This window comes from Haliaeetus leucocephalus, unplaced genomic scaffold (genome assembly GCF_000737465.1).
Source record: "Haliaeetus leucocephalus isolate CR32 unplaced genomic scaffold, Haliaeetus_leucocephalus-4.0 Scaffold173, whole genome shotgun sequence".
Lineage (NCBI taxonomy): Eukaryota > Metazoa > Chordata > Aves > Accipitriformes > Accipitridae > Haliaeetus > Haliaeetus leucocephalus.
This window is the reverse complement of record NW_010972609.1, coordinates 13,532,291-13,556,772: the sequence shown is the minus strand read 5'-3', so window position 1 is coordinate 13,556,772 and position 24,482 is coordinate 13,532,291. Positions and strand designations below refer to the sequence as shown.

Here is a 24,482-nt window from a genome sequence, read left to right as displayed (position 1 = left end):
AGTATACCCAAGAACAACATAAATGGTCATGTATGATAATAAACCTCTAGACTATTTAGTAGTCATTTTTGCAAAATACACATGCATTTGAATTACATTAAATAATTTATATTACATGGACCAAGTCCCTAAATTGCTTGAGATACACTAACAATAGTATGAATAACAAGTATTTAATATTGGGTGAGAGGGGGAGGAAACCACCCCCACAAAAAACCCAAAAGCAAACACAAAAACACCAAACCATGCTGCTTTGAGTACCTTTGGCTTCTTTTTTGACACCTTTACAAATCTTTGCCTCTGTGTTTTAAGGCACTGTTTGGTCCTTATTTTACTATAATGGGTTTTTGCCTTTTTTTTTTTTTTTTTAAATTATTCCATTATTAGAGAGCCAGAAGCTAAAAGACTTTACTAGCTTATAAAAGATAAAATATATGACAAAGATGATTATCCTTATAAATCATCAGGGTATGTATAAAAGGCAGGACTTCAAGATCCACGGCATAACTTTCTCTGTCCTCTTTTACATAGAATTATGTACCCAAAGAGAAGCCAGTAACAAGGGGAAAACTGGACACCAAAGTATATTTTGCTAATAAGGGTAAAGTTTTGCTATAGGCCACATTGGTAAATACCTTACTTGCCAGAGCCATACAACAGTGTAAGAATCTCAGTATCAAAACCCGTTTCTGGCCACATGAATGAGTTTTAGCCATGTCACATTTCTGAGCTCTCCTAAGCACTTGACCTTGCAGACATTCTTCTTCAGAAAAAAAAGGGAAAAAAACCCACCAAACCGAACAACAAAAAACCCAAACCCCATGATGCCACACCACAAAACACCCCAACAGAACAACACACCAAAATTACCCCCAAAGAACGTCATGTAGTAACCACCAGAATTAGGAGGATGGCTGCCCTGTCAACAACAGAGCAAACCCCATTTTTAACTCAAATTGTGGAGCCCTATGGCTAGAACATGGATCTGTGTTGAAACCTATTCCCACTTGTTAGAGGAAGGAAAAGGATCTTGTCAGTTATGAGGAAAACAGGGTCATTCACCCACACTGTTGGCACTGCGTTTACAAACAGCTCCTGTGAATGCCTTAACCTAGCCAGGCTATATAGTTATGTAAACTTGGGGGAGAACAATCTGAATGTTATATGGAATCAAATAATACGTATTTGAGAAGCAAAACTTGCCATCTGGACAGTAGCACCCATCAATGCAGGGAAGCTCACTGACAATGCACTGTGATTGTTGATGACATGAAACAGGGCAACAGTTGATGCATTCATTGTAGGTCAAGGGTTCAGCACAGGTAATCACTAAAAAACAGAAACAGGTAGAGAAATGAAAAGGTATTGTGCTCCTGCCCCAGGGCTTAAACAGATCACACATGTTTCTTGCAGGTATTTACTTTTTGGTATGTCAGTTGATTATCTGTTGTCTAGATCAATGAAACAATAACTTTCATAACACACACACACACACAGAATATACATACATTCGTATTCTGTCCATTAAAGGTGCATTGAGAAGGAATAATCTTATGTTACACCAAAGAACACTCAGGGAAACTTTCTCACAGCAGAGCTACTTAGATACTCAGACCAGCAAAAGAACTGACAGAACATCCATTAAACATTTTTGGAAACATGGGGCAAATCTTCTGTCAGGAATGACAAAGCAGTTTTGGCCCTGTGTTCCAGACAGGCGGAAAAATTAGAAGATCTCTTTCAAGCTTACCTTCTGTGACTTCCAAGATGAAGACTTATGCAAGTGTAATTCAAATTTATTTTTAACACTCATGACACACATTTTATGTATCAGAAAGCCATGAAGACTTTGACAATATTTGAAAGAGTAGCTCTATGAAAATACAAATGGTTAATCACCTTCAAGAATCTCTGATGTTTTAGTGAGAAGGTTCTTAAAACATATCCTAATAAGCTTAGTGCTTTAAATACATTCAGTACAAATTACACATATAAAAAAGAAATTCCATTGCACTTATGTAGCCTCTGACTGAGCCCATAGTTATGCATTCACCAGGAAATATACAAGTTCAAAATTGGAGGAAGCACAAAGAAGTAAAAGTGTGAAGAGCACTCTTTTCAAAACACAACTACGAAGCAATATTTCCAAGTATGAAAGCATCTGCATACCACATTGCTGAAAGTGCATTCGCCATCCATGAAGTGGCTTTCCTGCTTGGGCACATGCTCTGGCATATTCAGTTAATGCTCGACACCAAGTTGCATTATCAACTGCTGACCTTACAAAAATAAAAACTGACATATTATTTTCTACCTATATTCAAACATGCAATCATAACCTCATGAATGCTCCTGCATTGCATACAACCATGTTCATTGAATCTACTTTAATAATGTTCTAAAGTACTGCATTGTTTGGCTAGGTTAAAAGTCTTCAATGGATAAAACATTCTGCCACACATGAAGATAGGTCATCAATGTATTTGAGACCTGACGACAATTTCCTGAATAAATCCATGAAAGCCAGAGATAAGCAGTATAAAACAGACTTAAATAAAGGTCTTGATTTTCACAAAAGGAATAACATCCTTCAGAAAACTCACAAGAAAAAAGTGTAAGATTTCTACCAGTGAGTCACCATGGTAGAAGAAATGGAAATAATCTTCTCCTGTCCTGTCTGTTAATTTAACTAGTCAAAACTGCTTGGATAAGGACCATAGCAGGTCGTGAAATGATAGCATAAATTCAAATAGTTATCAAATTCTTCTTTTCATTGAACTAACATATGGCTTGTCGATGCCAAACTAATCTATTCACTATTACTTTTCATTAAGGTTAGAAATACTAATGACTTTGCACATTCAAAAATCAAACAGATGCCATATTCAAGGGAAGGTACACTAACAAATTATGAAAATATCTGGGCCTAATATTGGTCATCCTTATACCAAAAAAACCAAGAACAACTCCACAGAAATTTCTGGCAGTAAAACTAGAACAAGCAAGAACATCAAAATAATAACAGAACATTAGAAAAAAAACTGATATGCAGAAAAGGACACACATTAGTTCTGTCAACATTTACAATTCATTCTCATGATAGAAGGACAATATTTTTTATAACAGCTTTGGAATTACCCAAAAGCATTCACTTACATGCAAAGATCATTGGTGCAGCTTGCCATAAAAGGAAGAGGACTCACGTATTCATGACATTGTTCAAACGGGGGATGTAAGAGGATATTACACAGAGTATATGCCCTCTGTAATGAATGAGATAGCTGTTGTGAAGAGATGGTTTTCAAAAATAGACCTAAGCAGAATAGAATACTATGGAAAATCAGAACAGACATTTCAGTCTGTGACTAGGAATCACTTTCCACTGATCAGCTAGAAGCAGTGGCTAGCAACATATTGCTCTCCATACCAGAGTATTCATAACATTAAATCTTTTATCCAAGGTCATACCCAATAGTAGTAAAACATACCCTTTCCCAAGAAAGGCATAGACAATGTTGCAGCTAAGCCCAGACAACCTAAAATAGTCCTCATTTTAGTTAAATTACACAGTAAAAGGCAACAGAAATAAAACATACCTGGCATCAGCTTTAGTTTCAAAGCACTTCATTTCAGGTCTATATCTTGAAAATATTACTTAAAAGGAAAAACTACTTCAATGTGATGGACAAAAGTAACAATAACTTTTTTTTTTTAAACACTGGCAAATTAGCTGTGCTCTCATTCCATTTTTGCCTGCCTGCTTCTTGCTGTCCTTCCTAAGGGAAGGAATGGGAACCAGCTCTAGAATGCACTCCTATTTTACAACTTTTCACTCATTCAGCCCCAGATTCAAACACTTCTATTGGCTGTTATGCATACAAGATAACATTTGAAAAGATCAAAAATTAAATTATAAACTCATACAGAAGAAAAGTAGGGGGAAAAGGAGGAGACAAGGGAAGCTCTGCCACAGCAACCATTTTAATCCACTTCTTCAAAGAAGAACTGAGAATATTTCCAGCCTCCTTCAAAGTGTTAAGTCAAATTCTCACTCTAATTAGAATCACCAACTACTGTAATAATCCTTTTGTGTTGATCCAAACCTGTAGAGACTCATGGGTTTGTGTCAAGCAGGGTGGTTCATTGAGAAGAGATTTATCCCAATTGGGTGTTCCTTGTGGAGGGTTTTCCTGCCAACTCTCTACGAATTCTGTTACATCATCTGTCAGTTTTCCTAAACAAGACACACACACACAGAGTCACACAGTGACTTTGAAGAACAACAACATTTCTATGGGATTGCCCACAGAAACATCTCAATAATCAAAACATCACATTAAGAAGAGAGCACCAAACCCTTCCTACAACTAAATCAATCAGCTGTTAGTCTGAAGACAATCGGATCCTTTTACAAAAAACAAAACAAAAAAAACCCAAACAAACTTTTAAAAGTGACTATAGTAGGAAGGCTTTAGAATGGTAGAAAGAAGCTTACTCATGTGATTTAGAAGGATGGGCTTTAGGGAGCAGGACTGTGCCTGCCACAGTCTTTGAATGGAAGAAAGGAAAGAAAAGCTAAAGTAAACTGTATATACATAGGTCTATGCTGCTACTTTATGTGAAACTTCCAGATAGTCTAAAACCCAAGAAAGATTAAGGCATTCCTGGGTCACTGCAAGGGTACAAAATAATTGTATACATTAACCAAGTAAAGGTGTGACTTTTTCACGTAAGTAGAAATGTCCACACTAGCTTTAAACTAGTTAAAATAGATATTACCTATCATAGACAAGTGGTGACATGGATTATTACTTGGATTACCCACGAATGCATATCTTGCCATGTCTTTCTTCCTACTGCTCCCTAAGCTAATTGGATAAAGCTAGTATGCAGCCTATTGACTTCTGCTACAATCACAGCTTTATGTGACTGAAATATCCTGAGAGAGGTGAGAAGATATAAGAGAATCTCTGAGGGGAATGAGGACAATGAGCTACTGAACTTGGCATTTAGATTTATTGAGCAAACTATTCAATGGGGCCTAAGAGCTGATATTAGTGCAGGGCTGATGCTTTCTAAAATTGAGTAGCACACTTAAACAACAGAGGAAACCTAGTACATATTGTACTCTGAGCTCAGAAGTAGTACTCTACAGAAATACCCTAATTTTAAAGAAGGGGAGCAAAGAGTTAAACAGCCCAAAGCAATGATTTCCAGAAGTTTTTATCACCTAACTTGAGATAACTTTCAAGAGGCCTTATTTTTTCCCCTGGTTCTTCTTATTTTAGAGGTCTTCACTCAGTATTTATTCAAAGCAAAGATTCTTGGAAGTATCTGAAGTTAGTACTCAAGGATCACTGGTCGCTTCTGAAAGCGTTAGCATAAATGAGGTGCCAGATCAAATGAGATTTGGCAATCCTAATTGATTTGATTTACTAATTAAAATTATCGATTTATTTCCAATAGCAGTGTCTCAGGCTTCCGCAGGCTCCTATATAAAATTGCTAAGAGGACAGTAAACATTTAAAAGTAGATTTTACCTTTCAAGTCCTAGGAAACTGAAGTGCAAATACCATTGTAGGTAATGGAGTAAGACAGCTTTTTGTCATGCTTTTTAAAGATCTTCCTCCCCAGAACCTCATCTATATTGAAATTGGCCCTCTTACTAACAATATTATCTACCACAAGTATTTCTGTATCATATTTTCCCTTTCAAAAGGTGTCCATCTTATATTCAATTAGCATTACCATTAAAAACTAAGCAAAGTAACATTCAGTTTACCTGAAAAAAAACCTGTATTAACACAAGAAGTAGTATTTTAAATACTCACCATAACTAGTTTCAAGATCATCCTGCAGGACAGCATTATTGTTTCCACACAGTCCATGTGTTTTACCCAGGTACTCTGGTGCCATTTTGATATACACTGCAGACGTACCATCCCAAGCCAGAGTAAAGGCATACTGGTGCCTGACTAGAAAGTATCCAGCTAGCTTCTGGATGTGTAAGTTTCCAATAACATAAGGTAACTGTACTCTGAGAAATGAGACATAATGAAAAACAAATTTACGTGAGAAAATATCACTATTACAAATAAATTACTTGCTGATTTAATGACTTCCTCATACATCTGAAAATCTCTGATATAAATATTGAGTAATTCCACTAAAAAAAGATGAAATTACAAATAAAAGCAAAAAATCAAAGGATCATTGTCAATGGTTATGCTTCTTAATACTATGTACCACTCATTTAGGTATCACCTTCCTCAGACACTACTCTGTAGATGGGGAGTAACTATTACAGCTGTGGTCTGGATAGCTTTTTTTAACCTACCAACAAGTGAGTGTTCTAGTTTACATCTTTGTTATCAAATCGGTATCATGAGATCAGTTCCAGTGTAACTACAGCATCAGAAACATGAGTGCAATTACCCAAATCCTTTATAGGTGACTTCACTGCTCATCTTAATCTCTTCATCTCCAGAAAAGAATAAACTAATGGACCTTTTGCAGGAGTAAGGAGAAGAATGGCACTCAGGATCATTATTCACCTGCCAAATAAAATTACTAGCATCAAAGTCAAGATTTAAATCAAACTCTTCGTAATCCACATTACACAACTAATACTCCCAATCCCACAATCCTACCCTCAGCATGTGAACAAGTAGTTTAGTCCCACTCTTCTCCAAAAACCTGAGTACAATTAGCACTCTTTTTAGAGCAGTCTTTTCATAGCAGCCAGGTTTTCAAAGTACACACATCAGTTTCCTTCCAGCTATTTACATTTTGCACTATAGTAACTGGTAGCCCACATGACATTACAATTAAATCTAGATTACATTCTAGAACCCCATACTATCATCACAAGTTACTTTTAATTTCTAAATATTAATGCATTACTAGCAATATCAACAACAGCTAAGATGAACATAGAAGTACAGTCCCCTACCTGTATGGAAAAACTCTGTTCATCTAATTCAGTATGTCTCACAAGGGCATATGTGGATCTCCCAGAAAAATAATAATAGAGTCCATCGAAAGTTTCAAAATTATATTGACCCCATGTTCTGCATATATGATCTCTTTCAGCACCTGTATTATACACTAACAAAAGAAGAGTCACTTCAGAAGTACCACTGGTTTTTGGATTCAATCTGTAGTTGAGATGTATGCAAGCGCTATGCTATGAAATATCACCACAGAAAAGAGAGGGAAAAATACTAGGGCACGAAGGAACTTTTAGGCAGAGGGTAGTCATTCTTTTAGCTGTGGGAACCCGAGTACAATCCCAGAAACCCAGTTAGTTCTCTCTCTTTACACACCTGTCTGGCATCTTGGTCCAGTTGCATTGAATCGACTGCAGTTGCAGAGCTCTCTGTAGATACACTCACCTCCATTAAAACATGTCAACAAATCTGGGTGGAAAAAACAAAGCATGTTAAAAATAAATTATGATAATTTTCATTCTTAAGACCGAGTTTTGTCACCAAATGTAACTTCATGAATGACAGGAGATGCTGGCTTAGCATTTAAACGTTCAGGAGAATCCCACAGGCCTCCACAAACAGGAAACATACTGGAAAAACTTCACCTCAAGAATTAAAACCAGATGAAGTAAATCTATTGCTCATTTAGAGAAGCCAATCAAAACAGCTGTGATATCTGTTAGTCTGACACGTTTTTAGTCCCCTGAGCAATGAATAGAGGAAGTGAACAAGTATTACACAACAAAAAAGCATGGTGCCTAAACCCTTATATATAAACTGCTACAAGTAACACTGTATGGGTAAACTCTACCAGGATGAGAGCATACTACCCTAGAAACACAAATGTTGATATCCCAGCTGTAAATCTTTCAGCTGCCTGCCCTCTTTCCATCTTACAACTTCCAAGTCTACCAACCGCAAACACTTTCCATAAAGACACAGACCACTGCTCTTGTTTCTAATTTTATTAGAGACAAACTTTTAAGAAAGGAAAAATCTAATGCTTAAGTATAGTAAGCCTACTGTAGAGAAAGCAAGCTCCCTAACTTGCAGTGATAGGTTTGGGGGAGGGAGGTGTTGGGTTTTTTTTTTACTTTTTTTTTCCCCCCCTGGGAAGATCCCCATCAAAATCTGACAAAAGTTTTCACAGTCTAAAGAAAGATGTGCACATGCAGAAATAAAGCTTCTTGCTACAAAATTTAGACTCTTTGATTAAATGCTTTTCTAACAGTTGTGATATATTCACTTATTTTGCTAATACTTGATCTTTTAAAGTTTAAGTCTCTTTAGGAAAGCATTTGAATTTTAATAATTGAGTATTATGCAATCATAGTAAATTTTGTGTTTGGAGAACAGAAACTAGAGATTGTTTTTGTTGCAGACAAGCAGACAAGTTGCTCAGAAGAAACTATTTCAGGAAGAGACAAACTGAAGACTCAGACTTCTTGTTTTCTTTACCTTTATAAACACATCATTCTTGGGAAAAAAAAATCATATATAAGATTATTTTAAGTGCTGTCCTGAAAACCAGAATTCGCAAAAAAAGATCTTTTCTCCTATTTCAGTAAAACCCTTGCTTATGAAATATCTAGTCATCAGTAGCATACACAAAAGTCCTAACGTACTGAGATTACCTTCAGGCTTTTGAGAAAGCTTTGTTAAAGATGGTTTGAAGCTCTGCTGATGCAGGCAAAATAAAGCCAGGTCCACTTCTGACAATGTGAATAAACTCTACAATTGATTTAGTCTTGACAGAATTAAACTTCAGAGGAAAGCCTTCTAGATTACAGACCACTGTTTTATGATGTCATGGGTCACACCATCTTTAGGTTTTGTTCTCACTATTGGCATTTGCTAAACATACATGAAAAACACCAACATCAAAAGTAGATTCTGAACTACTTTACAGAATGGTTGAAATGTTTTTTTTATAAACTGACTGCAAGGAAACAAATACTTTCTAACAAGTCACAAGTTGATCATTGACATCTTACTGCCATTACCTGGATGCTGAACTCTTGATTCCAGCAACAGCAACAGAAAAATCAATCCATTTCAAAGGGTGTTTTCTCCCCTCTTCCAGAAGCTCATTTTATTGATGTCTTACCAATACCAGTTTCCTACCAACACCTTTTATAGCACATATTTAGTTTGTTTTGCCATCAATAGAAGCACCATTACAGAAGCCAGTGAGCCATACCCTCTTACTGAAGAGCTTTAAATACACTAAAATAATACAAAAGCAAGCTACATGTGGAGTGTATTCTGTGAGTGTATCCCAGCCAAAAATTACTAAATCTGTTAACAGTCAGAAACAGCGTTTTTAACAAGACACTACGAACACTCTCCACCTTCCTTTTAAGCCCCTACTTTAAACAGAGTAAGACTTCAGAATGCCTCTTAAAAACCTCACCTGGTTTACAACTGTATCTACTACAAAATTGCTTTCAGATGTACACACCAAGTAACTGTGCATCCAACATTTAATTCACATGCAAACTCTTGTCAGAATTCATGGATTGAATGCTGTTAAGACTTTGCCTCTTCTGAGGCTATCGCAAACATCATCACCAGCTGTTTTACCAAAGCGTGGTCAATGTAGAAGTTTAATGAGGAAAAAGGTCATATTTAAATTTCATTCTGCTTTGTGAGATCCTAGGAACTTAGAATAAAGAGGCTCTGTGCTAACAACTAGCTATAATGCTAGAATGAGAAAGACTTCAAGAAACCTATGGTGTGCCATAACTTAAAAAAAAAAAAAAAAAGCTTAAATGTTCATTTACTTTAGGCCATGTGATTTTACAAAATATTATCTTCAGTTACAAGTTTACAGAACCCTTGCTTACTGAGTTCTGCCAAAATTTGTCAGTACAGTTTATTGGTGTTTATATGGCTGTTTCCATTTGCAAAAACATTATAAATACTAATTACTTATGTGATGACTTAAAAAAAATACCTGAATGATTAATTTTGATAACTTTGTTTTCAACATATACAAGAACACCCCCCCCAAAAAAAAAAAAAAAAAAAAAAAAAAAAAAAAAAAAAAAAAAAAAAGAGGCCATGCTGAAAAGAACAGGGCAGGTAGACCAAGTAAAAGAGAACACCCCTTTGCCTAGCTAGCCCACGTACACAGCTCCTTTCTCTGCCTGGCCAGCATTAGTTCAATTTAAAAACTAATGCTAGCACCATGTAGAAAGGTCCCTACTTATTCTGACTAAGCCATCTCATTTACATACTCACAGTAACCAATCTTGTCACTAATGCAAAAGCCTTATTCCTCTTGTCATGCAAGGCAGACATTGATCTCTTTCATCTTGAGTGGTGCGAGACCTGTGTAATCAGAGCTTAGGTCTCTGTTCTTTCCTTCTCTAAGATTATGCCCTATTGCCTGTCCAGTTACAATGACATGCAATTAGACTTCAAGTCATGTTCCTCTTCACTGTAGAGGAAGTTAGTCCCCTTTTGATTTTCCAGTTGAACGATTCCCCTTTAAGTATGGCTCAAGTAACCTGCTTCAAGCCGCATTTATTCAGATCGTGTACACAGTCAGCTGATCCAGGGACCCTTGCTGTCACTGGGAAGGACCTCCCTTGCTCCCTTTTAGAGAGAAAGGACATTAGTAAAATCTGAATTGGAAGTCAAATGACTCAATGATGAGCATTTTCCTCTTTATGAAGTTCTCTTCTGTCTGTGCATGTATGATTCTAACAAAACATGTGTGGTGGGTTGACCCTGGCTGGACACGAGGTGCCCACCAAAGCTGTTCTATCACTCCCCTCTTCAGCTGGACAAAGGAGAGAAAATGTAATAAAGGCTTATGGGTCAAGATGAGGACAGGGAGAGATCACTCACCAATTCCTGTCACAGGCAAAACTGACTCGAATTGGGGAAATTAACTTAATCTGACAGTCAAACCAGAGTAGGGCAATGAGAAATAAAACCAAATCTTAAAACATCTTCCCCCCACCCCTCCCTTCTTCCCAGGCTCAGCTCCACTCCCAATTTTCTCCACCTCCTCCTCTGCAGCAGCACAGGGGAACAGGGAATGGGGGTTGTGGTTGTTCATCACAGATTGGCTCTGCCACTCCTTCCTCCTCAGGGGCAGGACTCCTCACTCTCTTCCCCTGCTGCAACATGGGGTCCCTCCCACAGGAGACAGTTCTCCACCAACTTCTCCAAAGCGAGTCCTTCCCACAGACTGCAGTTCTTCGCAAAATGCTCCAGTATGGGTCCCTTCTACAGTGTGCAGTCCTTCAGGAACAGACTGCTCCAGTGTGGGTCCCCTGCAGGGTCACAAGTCCTGCCAGCAACCCTGCTCCTTTGCCTAGCTCCTCTCTCCACGGGTCCAGAGGTCCTGCCAGGAGCCTGCTCCAGCACAGGCTTCCCACGGGGTCATGCACCTGCTCCAGCATGGGGTCCTCCATAGGCCACAGGTGGATATCTGCTCCACCATGGACCTCCATGGGCTGCAGAGGGACAGCCTGCCTCACCATGGTCTTACCCACCATGGGCTGCAGGGGAATCTCTGCTCCGGCACCTGGAGCACCTCCTCCCCCTCCTTCTTCACTGAGCTTGGTATCTGCAGGGTTGCTTCTCTCACATATTCTCATTCCTCCCTCCAGCTGAAGTTGCTGTTGCACAGCAACTTTTTCCCCTTCTTAAATATGTTATCACAGAGGTGCTACCACCATCGCTCATGGGCTTGGCCTTGGCCAGCGGCAGGTCTGCCCCAGAGCCGGCTGGCATTGGCTCTGTTGGACATCGGGGAAGCTTCTAGCAGCTTCTCACAGAAGCCACCCCTGTAGCCCCCCGCTACCAAAACCTTGCCACGCAAACCCAATACAACAGAATAAACCTAGCTCTTCTATTTGCTTATATCCCTTTTTACATCACTGTAGTTATCTTTCCTTACACTGCACAGAAGAGCTCTGTGTACAAAGATTAGTTATCCTTAACCAGGTAATGAGAGGAATAGCATTGATTCAGATTACATTTGGTGATCTTACTGCTGCAAACAACATGGCCTCCTTTAATCATCCAGTTCTGCTCAATTAACACGGAAATACTTCCTCAGGTATCCAGAGTAAACATCCTATAACAAAGGGTTCACTCTGATCTTTGTCATTAATGGAACATAAGCTCCCTAAATAAGCTAACCCATATGATCCTATCACAACTTTAGGTCTCTCCTAGGGACATGAGAAATATTGTAAAACCTGCAGAAAGGGAATAAACTTCAAGATTAAGCAAAGGTTAAAATTAGGAAAGGTTATGAAGAACATTGTGTCCTTCATTTATCTGAAAGAGACCTCTATTAAAAAGTCCTCAGCTCTTCTTCTTCCTTTGACATTATGCCAGTTAAGTACATTGGCTTGGAATCTGAAATTGAAAACTGGTGATACTTTTCTAGCAGAAAGTAGTAGGCCTAAGTAACATGTTTCAACTCGCATAAGTAATAATGTGATTTCTAACCAATGATGCCATTACAACCGGCAAGCCACTCCGATAGTATGACCATTGTTGCAAAGAAGCAAACTTGTCTCAAATTCCTTCTTTATTGAACAGGATGAAGACTTGGGATCATCTTATAACCCAGGTCTGAATTCTTCTCTGCTCCCCTCATTGCTTAAATACTCTAATCACCTGGTAACTACTGAATAGACTGCAACCCCACTCAGTATGTAGATAGGGTTATTTTAGTCCCTTGGGCACCTGGACCTCCAATTAGTTCATCCCCCTTCTTAATTCTTCAGTGCCAGGCAGCAAGAGCCTTCAGGCCAGAGCTGGCACCCTATAAGCAGTAGCAGAACCTCATGCCCATTATTTATCACAGCCTTTGAAAAGATGAGACTCTAATCTAGCCTGGGTGCATTTCATTGCAAGTGTTTCTGGAGATGTGCCCAAGCTTCACAGAGGTGATTACTGCTGTGGCTCTCTGAAAAGAAATGCTTTAATAGCATCATGTAGACCTGATAAGAGGAAGTTCCAAAATCCATTGTGAAATACAGTACAGTCCCACCCAACTCTGGTTGGCCTTTCAAATGTTCTTCACCTGGGCTCCAAGCACAAGTTCTGCCAATTTCATATGATAACTGTTAAAAGGCATCTTGCATCTTCATCAAGATAAGCATTTATTTTGAAACATTATTATAGATGCAATATATTTTGTGCATTTGTATCTATGATATTGTGCCCACTTAGTTTATTATGCTTTCTTACATTACTACTTCTCTAATGAGTATTTAAGATCTCTTGAACTTATTTCAGTTACAAATCAACTATGTGTCCAGGTTTGCTCATCCATGATTTGTTCTTCTGATCTTCTAACATTTATTAGGAGTAAAATTAGTATAGCTGAAAGTAATTTATATAATGTGAAGCCCCTCAGCATGAAGTGAGATACAGTCACTAAAGAACAGCTCTACTCTTGGAGCACAAAGAGGTAACTGCAAAGAAAGCATGTATATGCATCCCACACAAAAGTTAAGATACTAAATCAGAGACATCTAAATTAAAGTTTTTTCACGAAGTAAAAGCAAACCAATACATTCAAGAACATGTCTGACTACTCAAATTATCATGCACATCAACTTTGAAATATTTGATTTTTGTTTTAATCATCACGTCAATCCAATTGCTCCAACTGAATTTTGACCTCATTATAATACAACATTATCATCAACACACTATTAATTCTTGAAGATTTGTGACTGACATGGACCTTCCTACAGGTATTTTTCTGTACAACATTAAGCACTTCCTAGTGTTGGAATTCTATTTTGTTGCTACTGTTTTTTAAGACATGGCATGAAAAATTTGTTTAATGCAAGTCACTCAAGTCAGGTTTCCTTTCAGGATATTTATTACTAGATTCACTTGGAGAGAAAAGTTGAAGTGTGAAAGATTAATTTAGAGATCTGAAAGCGATCAAGTTTTACTTAAGCTAGGCAGGTACAAGGTCCAGCCTGTTCCCTCAGTTCTTATGATTCTGCCTGTTCACCAACTTTGGCCCAAACAGTTTCAGAGCTCCAGAGTCATTTGCAGAAACAGACAACAACTTTACAGTTTTCAGGATTCTTTAAAAGATGACACATTTTAAAAGCTTTATGCAAGTGTAGAAGAGAGGTCTGCCTGAAGGTTATCAAACTAGTAAAAAATCAATAATTTAAAAAAAAAAAAATCAGCAAATTTTATTCCAAAATGGAAAAGTGAAAAAGCAAAGCAGTTTGGGATAAGAATTTGCAAGAAACATCAACTAGGACCTATAGCCATGCATAAAAGAGTAGAAGGTATGCTTAAAATTGAATATGTAAACTTTTGCTGTCGACATTCTTGAAATTTTATATTTTGTAACTAAGCATAATTTCCATTGCACACTTTCTCTAGAAAGTTTTCAGGTGTTCTTTTGACTATAAGAGAACTAATACAACAACTATTTCTTGCATTGCCTTTTATCGTTCAACTTCATAGTCTTTGAAAGCATCTGCCTGTAACAGCACAAGTTTTCTGTGGCATACAGGCAGGCTTCAACAGTATGCAGTACAGCCTTAAAACGAGGACAAAGATCTCATTACACTAGGATGTAAAATTTTCCTTTTGAGATTCTGAGGTGAATGAGTAGGATGTAATTTTAATCCTTCAATACTAAGAGCCTTCCAGTTAGCTGCAGATTTTCTGCTCTGGTGCATCTCTTCAAATCAGCACATGTATTGTAAGGGACAAGTATCTTCTATAGTAATGGTGACTTTAAACATTGAAGACTCATGCCTGCCACAGCATTTCAACACAACAAAATTTGAAGTGTTTAGCCTGTTAGGAATTTTCAGCAGTAGTTTGAAACTTACTTCCAGAAAGCATTTGTTTTTCCTGTCCCAGGTTCTTAATATGCTTTAGCTCTGGAGGTTTTTGTTTGGGTTTTTTGATTGTTTGGTTTGGTTTTTTTAACTTTGCATGAAAAACAGATTGGTATGGAAGGAAGTTACAAGTTTAACAACTATGTAAACTACACCTTAACTGCTGTCAATTATTCTGATAAACATTTCAAAACTCAAATCCCATATCCCCTGGGTACAAGAAACTAACACAAAAGTTTATTTCCTGGCATTTACTTGTACTATACCAACTTTTTTGTTCTGTTGACATAAAAGACATTACCTTGCTTTCTAAACTACTTTCAGATGACTAACATAACACAAAGGTAAAGAGGTCTATTGCACAATAAATCACACACCCGTCATACAAAGTTCCACACAAAACATGTTGGTTTATCTATATATACAGAGTTATAGGAAGCAAGAAAAAATGTTATTGCAACAAGAACTGACTAATAGGATGAAATATAAGTCTGTTATAATCACAGTTTTCTAAACATGTTATAGAAAAAATTTTCATAGAGACATCACTAAACTGGAAAAAGAAGATGATAACCTACCTTGCTGGTTTAAAATTAATTAAAAAAAAAAAAGCTGTACTATTTCATGTATCCCGAGATTGGTGCAAACTCCAGTCCATGGACAGAGCTATAGCAGCTTGCATCTCTCTTCAAATAAGAAGGGCCAAAACAAAATTATTGTTCTAAGCATTTAGAGCGTGTTACTGAAACTCTTGCACAAAGCAGATCAGGTTATTCTTTTGTTTTGTTTAATATATATTTTGCACACAGGCAACGATGGATTCCACTTCCCACGCAGAGTTTACTAGGATCTAAAGAGAAAACTTCCAAGTCTAGGTATTCAATTGTTTAAAGAGTTTAATAATCTGAGTTAGAAACAAGCCAGGAAGTTTATCCTATTACATCTGCAGAGGGCAATGAAACCTAATTCTTGCCATCATAACTACATCCTCCTTTAAAATCTTAAACATGTGATGAGTTAGCATGAGATACTTGCTACCTATTTCATTCTCCCTCCTTCTAGATTCATTCTTCCCTTCCTTAAATATTAGGCCTATTTAAAAAGCAATGAACTTGCACATAAACCCTTTTCAAGAGTTGTTCCAGTAGCACAATGCATCTTAAAAGTCTTTTTTCTAGCTGGTTGCTCTGAAGCAGAACATGAAACCCACTAGTCCCACTAAAGGGATTTTCACTTTGCAAAAAAATAACCCAGGGAACTAAACAATTCTTATGACAACAAATTTCTCAGCACAATTTGCACATCTTTTTGGAAGCTGCTTTATTCAGTTAAAAAAAAAAATAGAGCTAAGGAAAGAACTACTTCTTGGTCAATAAGCTGGTGCAACCCTCAAAAGCAGAGGGAGTTTTACTGGTATAGACTGCTACATTTGTAGAGCAATTTTATCATACACTATATATATATATGATATTTTTCATATACTGAAGAGGTTCATAGATAATTGTTTTTACTTGAGTAGTATTATGCTTCTCTAAACCCTTCTATTATTCCTCCACATTCAGATAACACACTTCTCAAAAGCTCCTGAAAACAATATGTATTAAAGAAATCAAAAGCTTTTGGAGATGACACAACCCTAATCACAATTTATAAGAGTCCAGTCCACACATCAGTCTTGCATTTTGTGCTATAAAGCCAGACAATGGAAACCCAGACTATTCGCTATTAGGTAGGTCTCATGTTCAATGCCAGCAGTCAGGCTGACTGAAGAAAAACTAGAGGTTTCACATCACTAACTAAAATTACTCTGAATTACTTTGCCTCATGTTTCTCCTTGACAAGCATGACACAGCCTCTACAGAAGAGCTAACACAGAGGATCTCTACCCTTGAGTAAAGAGATTTAAGCCTGTCCACTGCTGAAAATAAAATGAACCAAAAAAGCCAAGATGCAAATTCCTCAAGCAAATGCCCACCACTGCAAGCTGGTGGCTAAAGAGTACCTCATCCTGCTAACCCAGAGATTACACACACAAAAAGCATCCATAGATTACCTCAGCAAAAGAGCAACAAACAAAAAAACTCCAAGCACAGAAAAGATACAGGACAGGTAATTTAATGGCATCTAGGCAGCAATCCACATCTTTAGGTACATCACTACAAGAACAGATTGCCTTGCTGAAAGCTCCTTGCTAGAAAAAACTGCAGTTAGAGACAGCCTTTAAAATGCTCAAACCAGAACCTGGTGTAAACTTAAAGCTAGGTCAAACCCCATAATAAGTTGTCATACTCCTGTAGTCCTTTGAGACCAATCAAGGTAGAGCCCCCTTATCGTGAAGATCTGTATTAGCTATTTTAGGGGTTTTTTTCTTCATAAAAATAATTAAATTATGCAGAACATAATGGATAATTGAACTTATTTCACGTAAAAACATAACTTACTAGATGGTCCACATTTCATACTGTGAAGTCTCCTGTTCCAAGATAGGGATATTGCAGTAGATGAAGCATTATAAACCATCATTTCAGGCTCCTTTCAGAAAGAACAAAGAAATCAGCAGCTATAACCAAGACACTTGAAAAATCTCTTCATGGTCTATCAGTAAATTTACCATTTTTACTAAGCTCACTGCTTCATATTGGCTTACTAAAAAGTTATGAAACACCACCATTGTAAAGTAAAAAGTATAGTCCTTCTACTGAAGACTCCAGTAAAGGAGTAAAGTACATTATGCCTGAAGACAGCAGGCAGATTTTAAGCCAGTTAAGCCAAAATGCCTAAAACTGTATATACAAACACTGTCCTCTGTGCCGTTCTCCATACTCCTTTTACTCTTAGTTACAGCCTCTATACCATCATGTGTGTTTAACATAATTCTCAGTATAAATACTCTGCTGTGGAAATTCTTACCACTCAGTTGCAGTTATTTAAAATCATTTTAGAGTATATGCTTGCATAAATCACTAAACAACATCATAACAATTAATGAAATGTCTTATAAGGTCCTAAATTCACACTCTTTTCCAAGAACCTGATCCAAAACCCAGCAAAAATCAACAGGTTTGTTTTGTGGTGTTTTTTTGTTTGTTTTTAAAAAAAAAAAAGTCATAAACACCCAGGTTAGTTTTCAAAACATTTCCTACCATCTTCTCCTTAATCTTTTCCTGTTGTTCTAACATTTAAAATATATGATGACTAAAGCTTTTATTCTCTTGTGTTTCCTTTCTCCTAAGCACTTCTGCCCTCAACAGGCAGCAGCAAGGTATCTTGAGTTTTCTTGTATTAATTCTCAATATTGTGGTGAATGAAGCTTTCTTTTTCTCCAATAAATTGACCTTTGGAATCCCAGTGTTTCTAGTCTATTAGACTTTGTAATCATTTTTATAAATTGTTATGTCATGATAATGTTGACTCCCCCCTCATGCTTGCCATATTCATCTACTAATCCAACTTCCATCTACCAGTGGTGCCACTCACAATCCCTCCATTCCTTTTCCAAAGTCAAATTATTTACACAGTGGCACCTGTATCACTTCTGAACCAGAAATATTCTGAGTCTTACCAGAGTACCCTAACAAGAACTCAAATCAATACTTTGAGAAAACAAAAAAAAAAAAAAAAAAAAAAAAAAAAGAAAAGAACCTACATGTTAGTCTTTAACAGCTTAAAAGTCAGTCATGGTCACTAGTCATCCGACAGCTTCTAGATAAATTGGAAGGACAACATTCTTTCACACCATTTTACCCAAGGATGGTGTATAGTTTAGGTATGATGTGTGAACACGAGTTCCTTCCCATTGTCTTGCAAGTGCAAAGTTTCAGCTCTTTACTTAAAATTTATGACCTTGCCTACCCCACTTACAGAGAATTGGGACTAGGTGCAAACCCAGTTATTTATACAAAGAGGTGCTGTAAATAGGATTTTGGAAATTGCTCTTTAAGACGCAGCTTTGAATGCTCAAGTTCAAGGAAACTTGCAAAGACAATCCATCTTAAAGGGAGCATTTTAATGACTGAAAGAAATAGGACAGCACCTGAGCATGTATAGCTTGTTTAATATTCCCCACAATTTTTCTCTGAGAAGAAACAATATCCAAAATGATTTATGTATTACTCAAAATAATTTTTTAGTGTACACAAAACAACCAGTCCTGTAAAACGTACTGTCATACAGAAGGGAAAGCAGTGTCAGCATTGATCTATAAAGGTGCCTTAAAGAGTTCTTCAGAGCTTAAATACTTACATTTCCTTTAAAAAAAAAACAAAACCCAGCAATGCATCAAATCACAAAAGCCAATTCAGCCTATATCATGTATCTGAGAAAACAGAAGAGCCAGCCTGCTTAGCAAAGTTACAGAAAACAATTGATATTTTGTCATATAGTTACATATGAAGCATCTAATTACATTTACCTAGTTCACTTAATACAGTAACAAAAATGTTACAGCCATTTCATATTATTTCTTCACCTCATGAAGAGCAGCAGCTCTATCCTCTAGAATGTTCATATTTTAGTGGCACATTAATTATAAAATACAGTTTTCATTAAGGAAAATTCAGTGACAAATACAGTATCTGTTAAAAAACAGCATTAGCTACAATGTATGTTGTTGACAGCGATACAAATCACCAAGCAAAATATTTCCAAAATAACATTATAAACAACACCAGCTATGTCTACATAATTTTACCTATGGCCTTGGTTAGACTTACTGCATTTAATTTCATGGCCTAGTTTTATCATTCAAATTTCTTAGTCCTGTGCACAATTCTGCAAAGTATTTTTAAAATAGCAGGTCTTTTCTGTGTTCTAAATACCCATTTAGACATTTGACTGACAACTGATCTCAGAAGCTATGTCATTAACTAAGTCTTCATGGACGTAAAATTCTGCAGAGGGCTTAACCACCATTGCTTAGTGTTGCTTTATCTCTTCCTCTTGAAGAAGCTTATTAAAAGCAAGAAACTGTAAAAATGCATTATTCTTAGATAGTTCAAATGGCTAGAACAACTACTCTTCTGGTTATTATCTTTTTAAAACTAACACTGAATTTTTTTTCTTACTTTCTCCTAAGCATATATCTTACTGAAGATTTCTGCTCAATTGGCTAGTACAGAAGGAAACAAAGTCTATTACTGTATCTTGAATTCTTGGGGGGGGGGGGATGTCAATCCACAAGCATTTGCTCTTATTGGTGGCCAATTTTGTTACCTGTTCGCTGTTATGTGGCACATTCTTCTCTCTGCTGAGCTTTTCCCAGAAAGAGCAGGGAGAAAGCAGAAAAAAAGGCGACTCCTCTGCAGAGCTGTGAACAAGGGCTACTAAGCAAACTTCCCTTTTCCCACCATCGAACAAGGCAGTGGGAACCACACAGCCTAATTACATTTCAGCAACACGCCACGAATGATATAATCGGGTTGCCAAGATAAACCACATCCAAAAACCAGTACTGAGTTGTGATCTGATAGTGCCAGCTCATTTACTTTTACCGAAAAAAGGCTCCCACAAAGCAATTATTGCTGGATGAGCCAGACCAGACCTCAGCTTTCCTTGGAGCAAGGATGCTTCATGTGACATAGAACTATTTCTGAACGAGCTAAAGCTCGTCAGAAATACTGACGGTATCATGGTAATGTACAGATATATGCAGGTAAGCTATGACAAACACGTTATTCTGATGACAACCAGAACACCCGTCCCTCAGACCCACGCCACCAACCACCCCTCAGAAGGGGCTCGTCAGGCGGCGGCGCAGCGCGGGAAAGCCAGGCGCCATCTTGGGCCACGAGCGACAGCACCGTATCGCCTCATCAGCCCTGCTCGCACTGAGGTTGGAGGCAACCGACCGCGGGAAGGGGCTGCTCTCCTCGCGGGGGGCTCCTCAGAGAAAAGCCGCACGTTCCGGCAGCCTCGTCTCCCCAAGAAGGCGCCGCAGCGCCCGGCCCCGTCGTACCCGCCCGCCGCCCCTCACAGCGCCTGGCCCGCGCCCCCTACCTGCGTGGCCGCGGCGAGGCCACCCCCTCTCCGAGGTCCCGCGGCGCTGCCTCGGCTGAGGGCAAAAAAACAAGTCAGGGTTTGCTGCTCGGCCCGGGCAGCCCACCCCGCCTCGGGGCTGCCGCCCGCCCGGCTGCGCACCTCAGCGGCGAGAAAGGAGCCTCACTGTACCCCGGCTGGCTCTTACCTGGGGAGCGGTGGGTCCCCGCCGACAGGCAGCTGCGCCCAGGCGCCCCACGGAGACGGGACTGGAAGGCAAATACGGTAGGTTAGTGACGGACATGGACTGCCCTGTCCTTCCTCCCTCCCGTCCCGTCCCCGCGCCCTGCCGGCGGGAGGCTCACCCGGCAGCAGCCAGGCGCACAGCAGCGCCCCGAGGAGGAGCCGGGCCTCCATGCGGGCTGACGGGCGGCAGCGGCTTCCCGCGGAGCTGCGGGCCTCAGCGCCGGCCGCTACCTGCGCCCTAGGCTCATCCCGCCCTCCCGGGCGGGGCGGCCAAGGGGTTTATCAGCCGCCCGCCCGCCTTCCGCCCCCGGCCCTTCCCCGAGCACCCACCCCGGACGCCACCCCTCGCTCTGCAGCGGGGCTGCCGGCCGCAGGCCGGCTGCTGTCCCCGCAGCGGAACAGCTCCGGCCCCACTAACGCTTCTCCCTAAGTGCCGGTGCCGGGCGCCGACCTCGCCGGCTCCCCACATTTATTTCCACTTCTCCGTCCTTCTGGGGTTTAGGAAACGATTAGTGTCACAGCTTCTCGGGAGGAACTCAAACCTCCGCGGTGGGGTGCGGTGTTAAGGCTGCGCCCCGCCTCTGACGCGAACGAACCCGGGGCTTTGCCTTTGCTCCTGGGAACGTCGCATGGCTGGAAGCTGCCTGTTTGCGGAGAGCTGCCTGCCTGTGCTGAGAGGCAGCGAACGTGGTCGATGCTTAACACGGAGCATTGGCCCCGACCCACTGAAAAAAGTGTCAGAACTTGAGTAATGAAAGGCATGAGTAGGACGTGAACTGAACGCAGCATGCAGCTAATGTGTATGGATTATTTCCATAGCTTCTGATAACTTTTTTGTTACTATAAATTGACACTCTTGAACTTTGAGCTCTCTGTGGACCCTTTTGCAGGTTCTTTTTTTTTCCTTGTGATTAAATTTTGCTGTCTGTTTTACCTTCTTTCCATTATTTTTCTCCCCTTTTCTCTTCCCTCTTCCTACCGCTTTTGCCTTTTTCTGTTCTTTTCCCTTCCCTTTCCCATCTGCTGCTGCCTCTCTCCCCATCATTCTTCAGGTTTGCATATCTTATAACAAAAGCTTTAGAAGCTGCTCATACCAGGTGAGAAACTGCCTCAGATGAAAAGGGGCCTTTTCTGACTGCTTCGGGAAGTCTGTTAACAGTAAGTCATTAAAAGGATCTCTTTTCTGCCTTTGTAATTTGTCCCTGTGGATTGTGTTTCTTGCTGCAACAAGTGTCTCATTTCTAATGAAATGATGGAAAACTAGTGATGTTTTCACTGAGAATTCTGTTCTCTCCTGTAAGTATTGGATGGAGAATGTGTATGAGAGAAAAGAGACGGAAAAGATATTCTTTAACTTCAGCACAGCCTTTTCCCAATAACCCCAAACAGGTTTTTAGAATTATGTGCTAGCCTCAGCCTGTAGCAGAGCCCAGCTACTCTGAATGCACTATGCACTTGGCTTTGGTGCACTTGCTCTGATCCAGGTTACATTAATGGAAGTAGAGAAAGTAGATCAAAAGCAACAGGAATCAGTTTACACAACACACATTTTAATGTATTTCTTTGCCTACTAAATGGGCTGCCCACTTTATTCATTTTCCATTAATGCCACCAGTAGCAAACAATAACTGAAACGGTTTAAAGCTAATTTAGATGCAATTTGATTTCTTGGTATGAAAGATTTCATTATCTAAAACTAACAAACAGTCATAATTATACTGTCTTTTAATATGACATATTTGAAGTAATGGAAAATTCAGAACCATCTCATAAATTTACTGATTATCAAACTTCCAGTTTTGGAGCATGGGATAGCTTTGTGGGTTTGTTTGCTTTGTATTTGTGCACAGTAGAGCACAGGAATTCACATAACAGAGCAGACTAACAGCCCACCAAGTTCATTATCCTTTCTGTGGTGTGTCCTGTACCTGATGATTCAGAGCAGTTTTCACATCACCAAATGAAGTTAATTCCACAATGTTTTACTACATAGAGGAGTTTCTGACTCCTGGAAAATTTATATACATGATAAAAAAAAAGTTACTTTCTTTCAAATGTACATAACTTTCAGCTTGTAAAAGATCTATTCCTGTAGTCTTCTAGAAGCGATTGATAGATATCAATGACTGTTGCAGTCTATATGTAAATTTAGAGGAAACATACATAGTATTTTTATGTGTCCTTTAAATTTCACGTACCTCCTCCCTTCTCTTTTCAAATATAAGACAATTTTGTTTTGCATATGCAGGGAAGAAATTCTATAGCTGTGTGTCTGATGCTTGGATAGAATAGCCTTTCAATATCGTATGGTACTGGAACTTAGGTAGAAGACAAATGATTTGCATACTAGTAGCTGCACTTCTAAGAGAAAATTGTTTTCTGAAAACAGTTTTTGTACCTGTTTGTACGCAGGCTTAAAATGTATTCCTCTTTTATTCCTGGCACCTCATAGGAGAAAGGGGTAGTGTACATACCATTGAAATGTTCCGATATGGCAAAGCCATCTTCTGAAAGGGTTAAGAGCAATTTCTAAAGGAGCTGGTGTAGCTTATGAAGGTTATCACACAGAAATAATAAAACAGGTTCCAGTTTGTATTTGGCACTATGGAATTTTTTTATCATCCCTTTATATGGATCCATACAAGTTTCCACTCTGTTGGAAGGAGTAGGTAAGCTACCTGTGCTTATGTAAACCCCGTTCTCTCTGGAATTATATGGGTAAAGCTGATTCTTCAGGAAGACTAAGGGACATAAGTTAGCAGGTCTCCTCCACTCGCTTCTAGCCTTGATTGCAGAAGTCTTTGTTGTTGTGTATTACATTAGGGAATGTGGGAGAAGAACCAGCCCAAGACAAAATTACCTAAAAGAGATTAGTCTGAAATACCTTTTCAGGTACTCTGACCTTGATTCTTAGGCAGTTACTCATAGATACTCTGTAGTGGGAAAGGCTGGTGGAAATCAGACCTAGACAGCGATACATCAGATTCACCCTGCTTACCTAAAAATAAGAAATTGAGATTGTTTGCAGTAGAGCAACGTGTTGCAGCAAATGGTTCTCCCCCCCCCCAAGGTGTTAGCATGCTTTAAATGTCACATCTTCGTGCTTTTCTTAACTAGTAGGGCTAGTGACATACATACCTACAAATACAAAAGAGCAGTTTGGGTGTGAGCTCCGTGCTGTACGAGAAGCACCAGTTTTAAGAATCAGCCCCGGGAAAAGTCCAGGTGACACGCGGCGCGGGGGGTGGGGTGGGGGTGGCTCTCTTTTACTTTTTCTTTCTCTTTTGCTTTGGCCCGAAACAACCGAAGCCGGGGGTCGCGGGGAGGTTATCGCTGCCCGGCGGCTCGCACCGCTTGCGCGGCAAGGTAGGGCGGCGGCCGGGGACCGCGGGCGCTGCCGGCGGCGGGCGCGCCTCCC

General features: G+C 39.3%; 1 protein-coding gene across 1 annotated transcript in view; it reads right to left on the bottom strand.

Annotated features, from left to right (window-relative positions):
• OTOG (otogelin) overlaps positions 1-17,368 on the bottom strand; it is a 108,226-nt gene extending 90,858 nt beyond the window's left edge. Inside the window, exons 1-9 of the mRNA XM_010563840.1 lie at positions 17,287-17,368; positions 7,326-7,418; positions 6,953-7,107; positions 6,436-6,554; positions 5,832-6,037; positions 4,104-4,234; positions 3,157-3,263; positions 2,170-2,279; positions 1,204-1,329 (exon numbers count right to left, since the gene is read on the bottom strand). Coding sequence (XP_010562142.1) covers positions 1,204-1,329; positions 2,170-2,279; positions 3,157-3,263; positions 4,104-4,234; positions 5,832-6,037; positions 6,436-6,554; positions 6,953-7,107; positions 7,326-7,418; positions 17,287-17,368 — 1,129 coding nt within the window. The remainder of the gene's footprint in view (positions 1-1,203; positions 1,330-2,169; positions 2,280-3,156; positions 3,264-4,103; positions 4,235-5,831; positions 6,038-6,435; positions 6,555-6,952; positions 7,108-7,325; positions 7,419-17,286) is intronic.
• Positions 17,369-24,482: the final 7,114 nt, after the last annotated feature.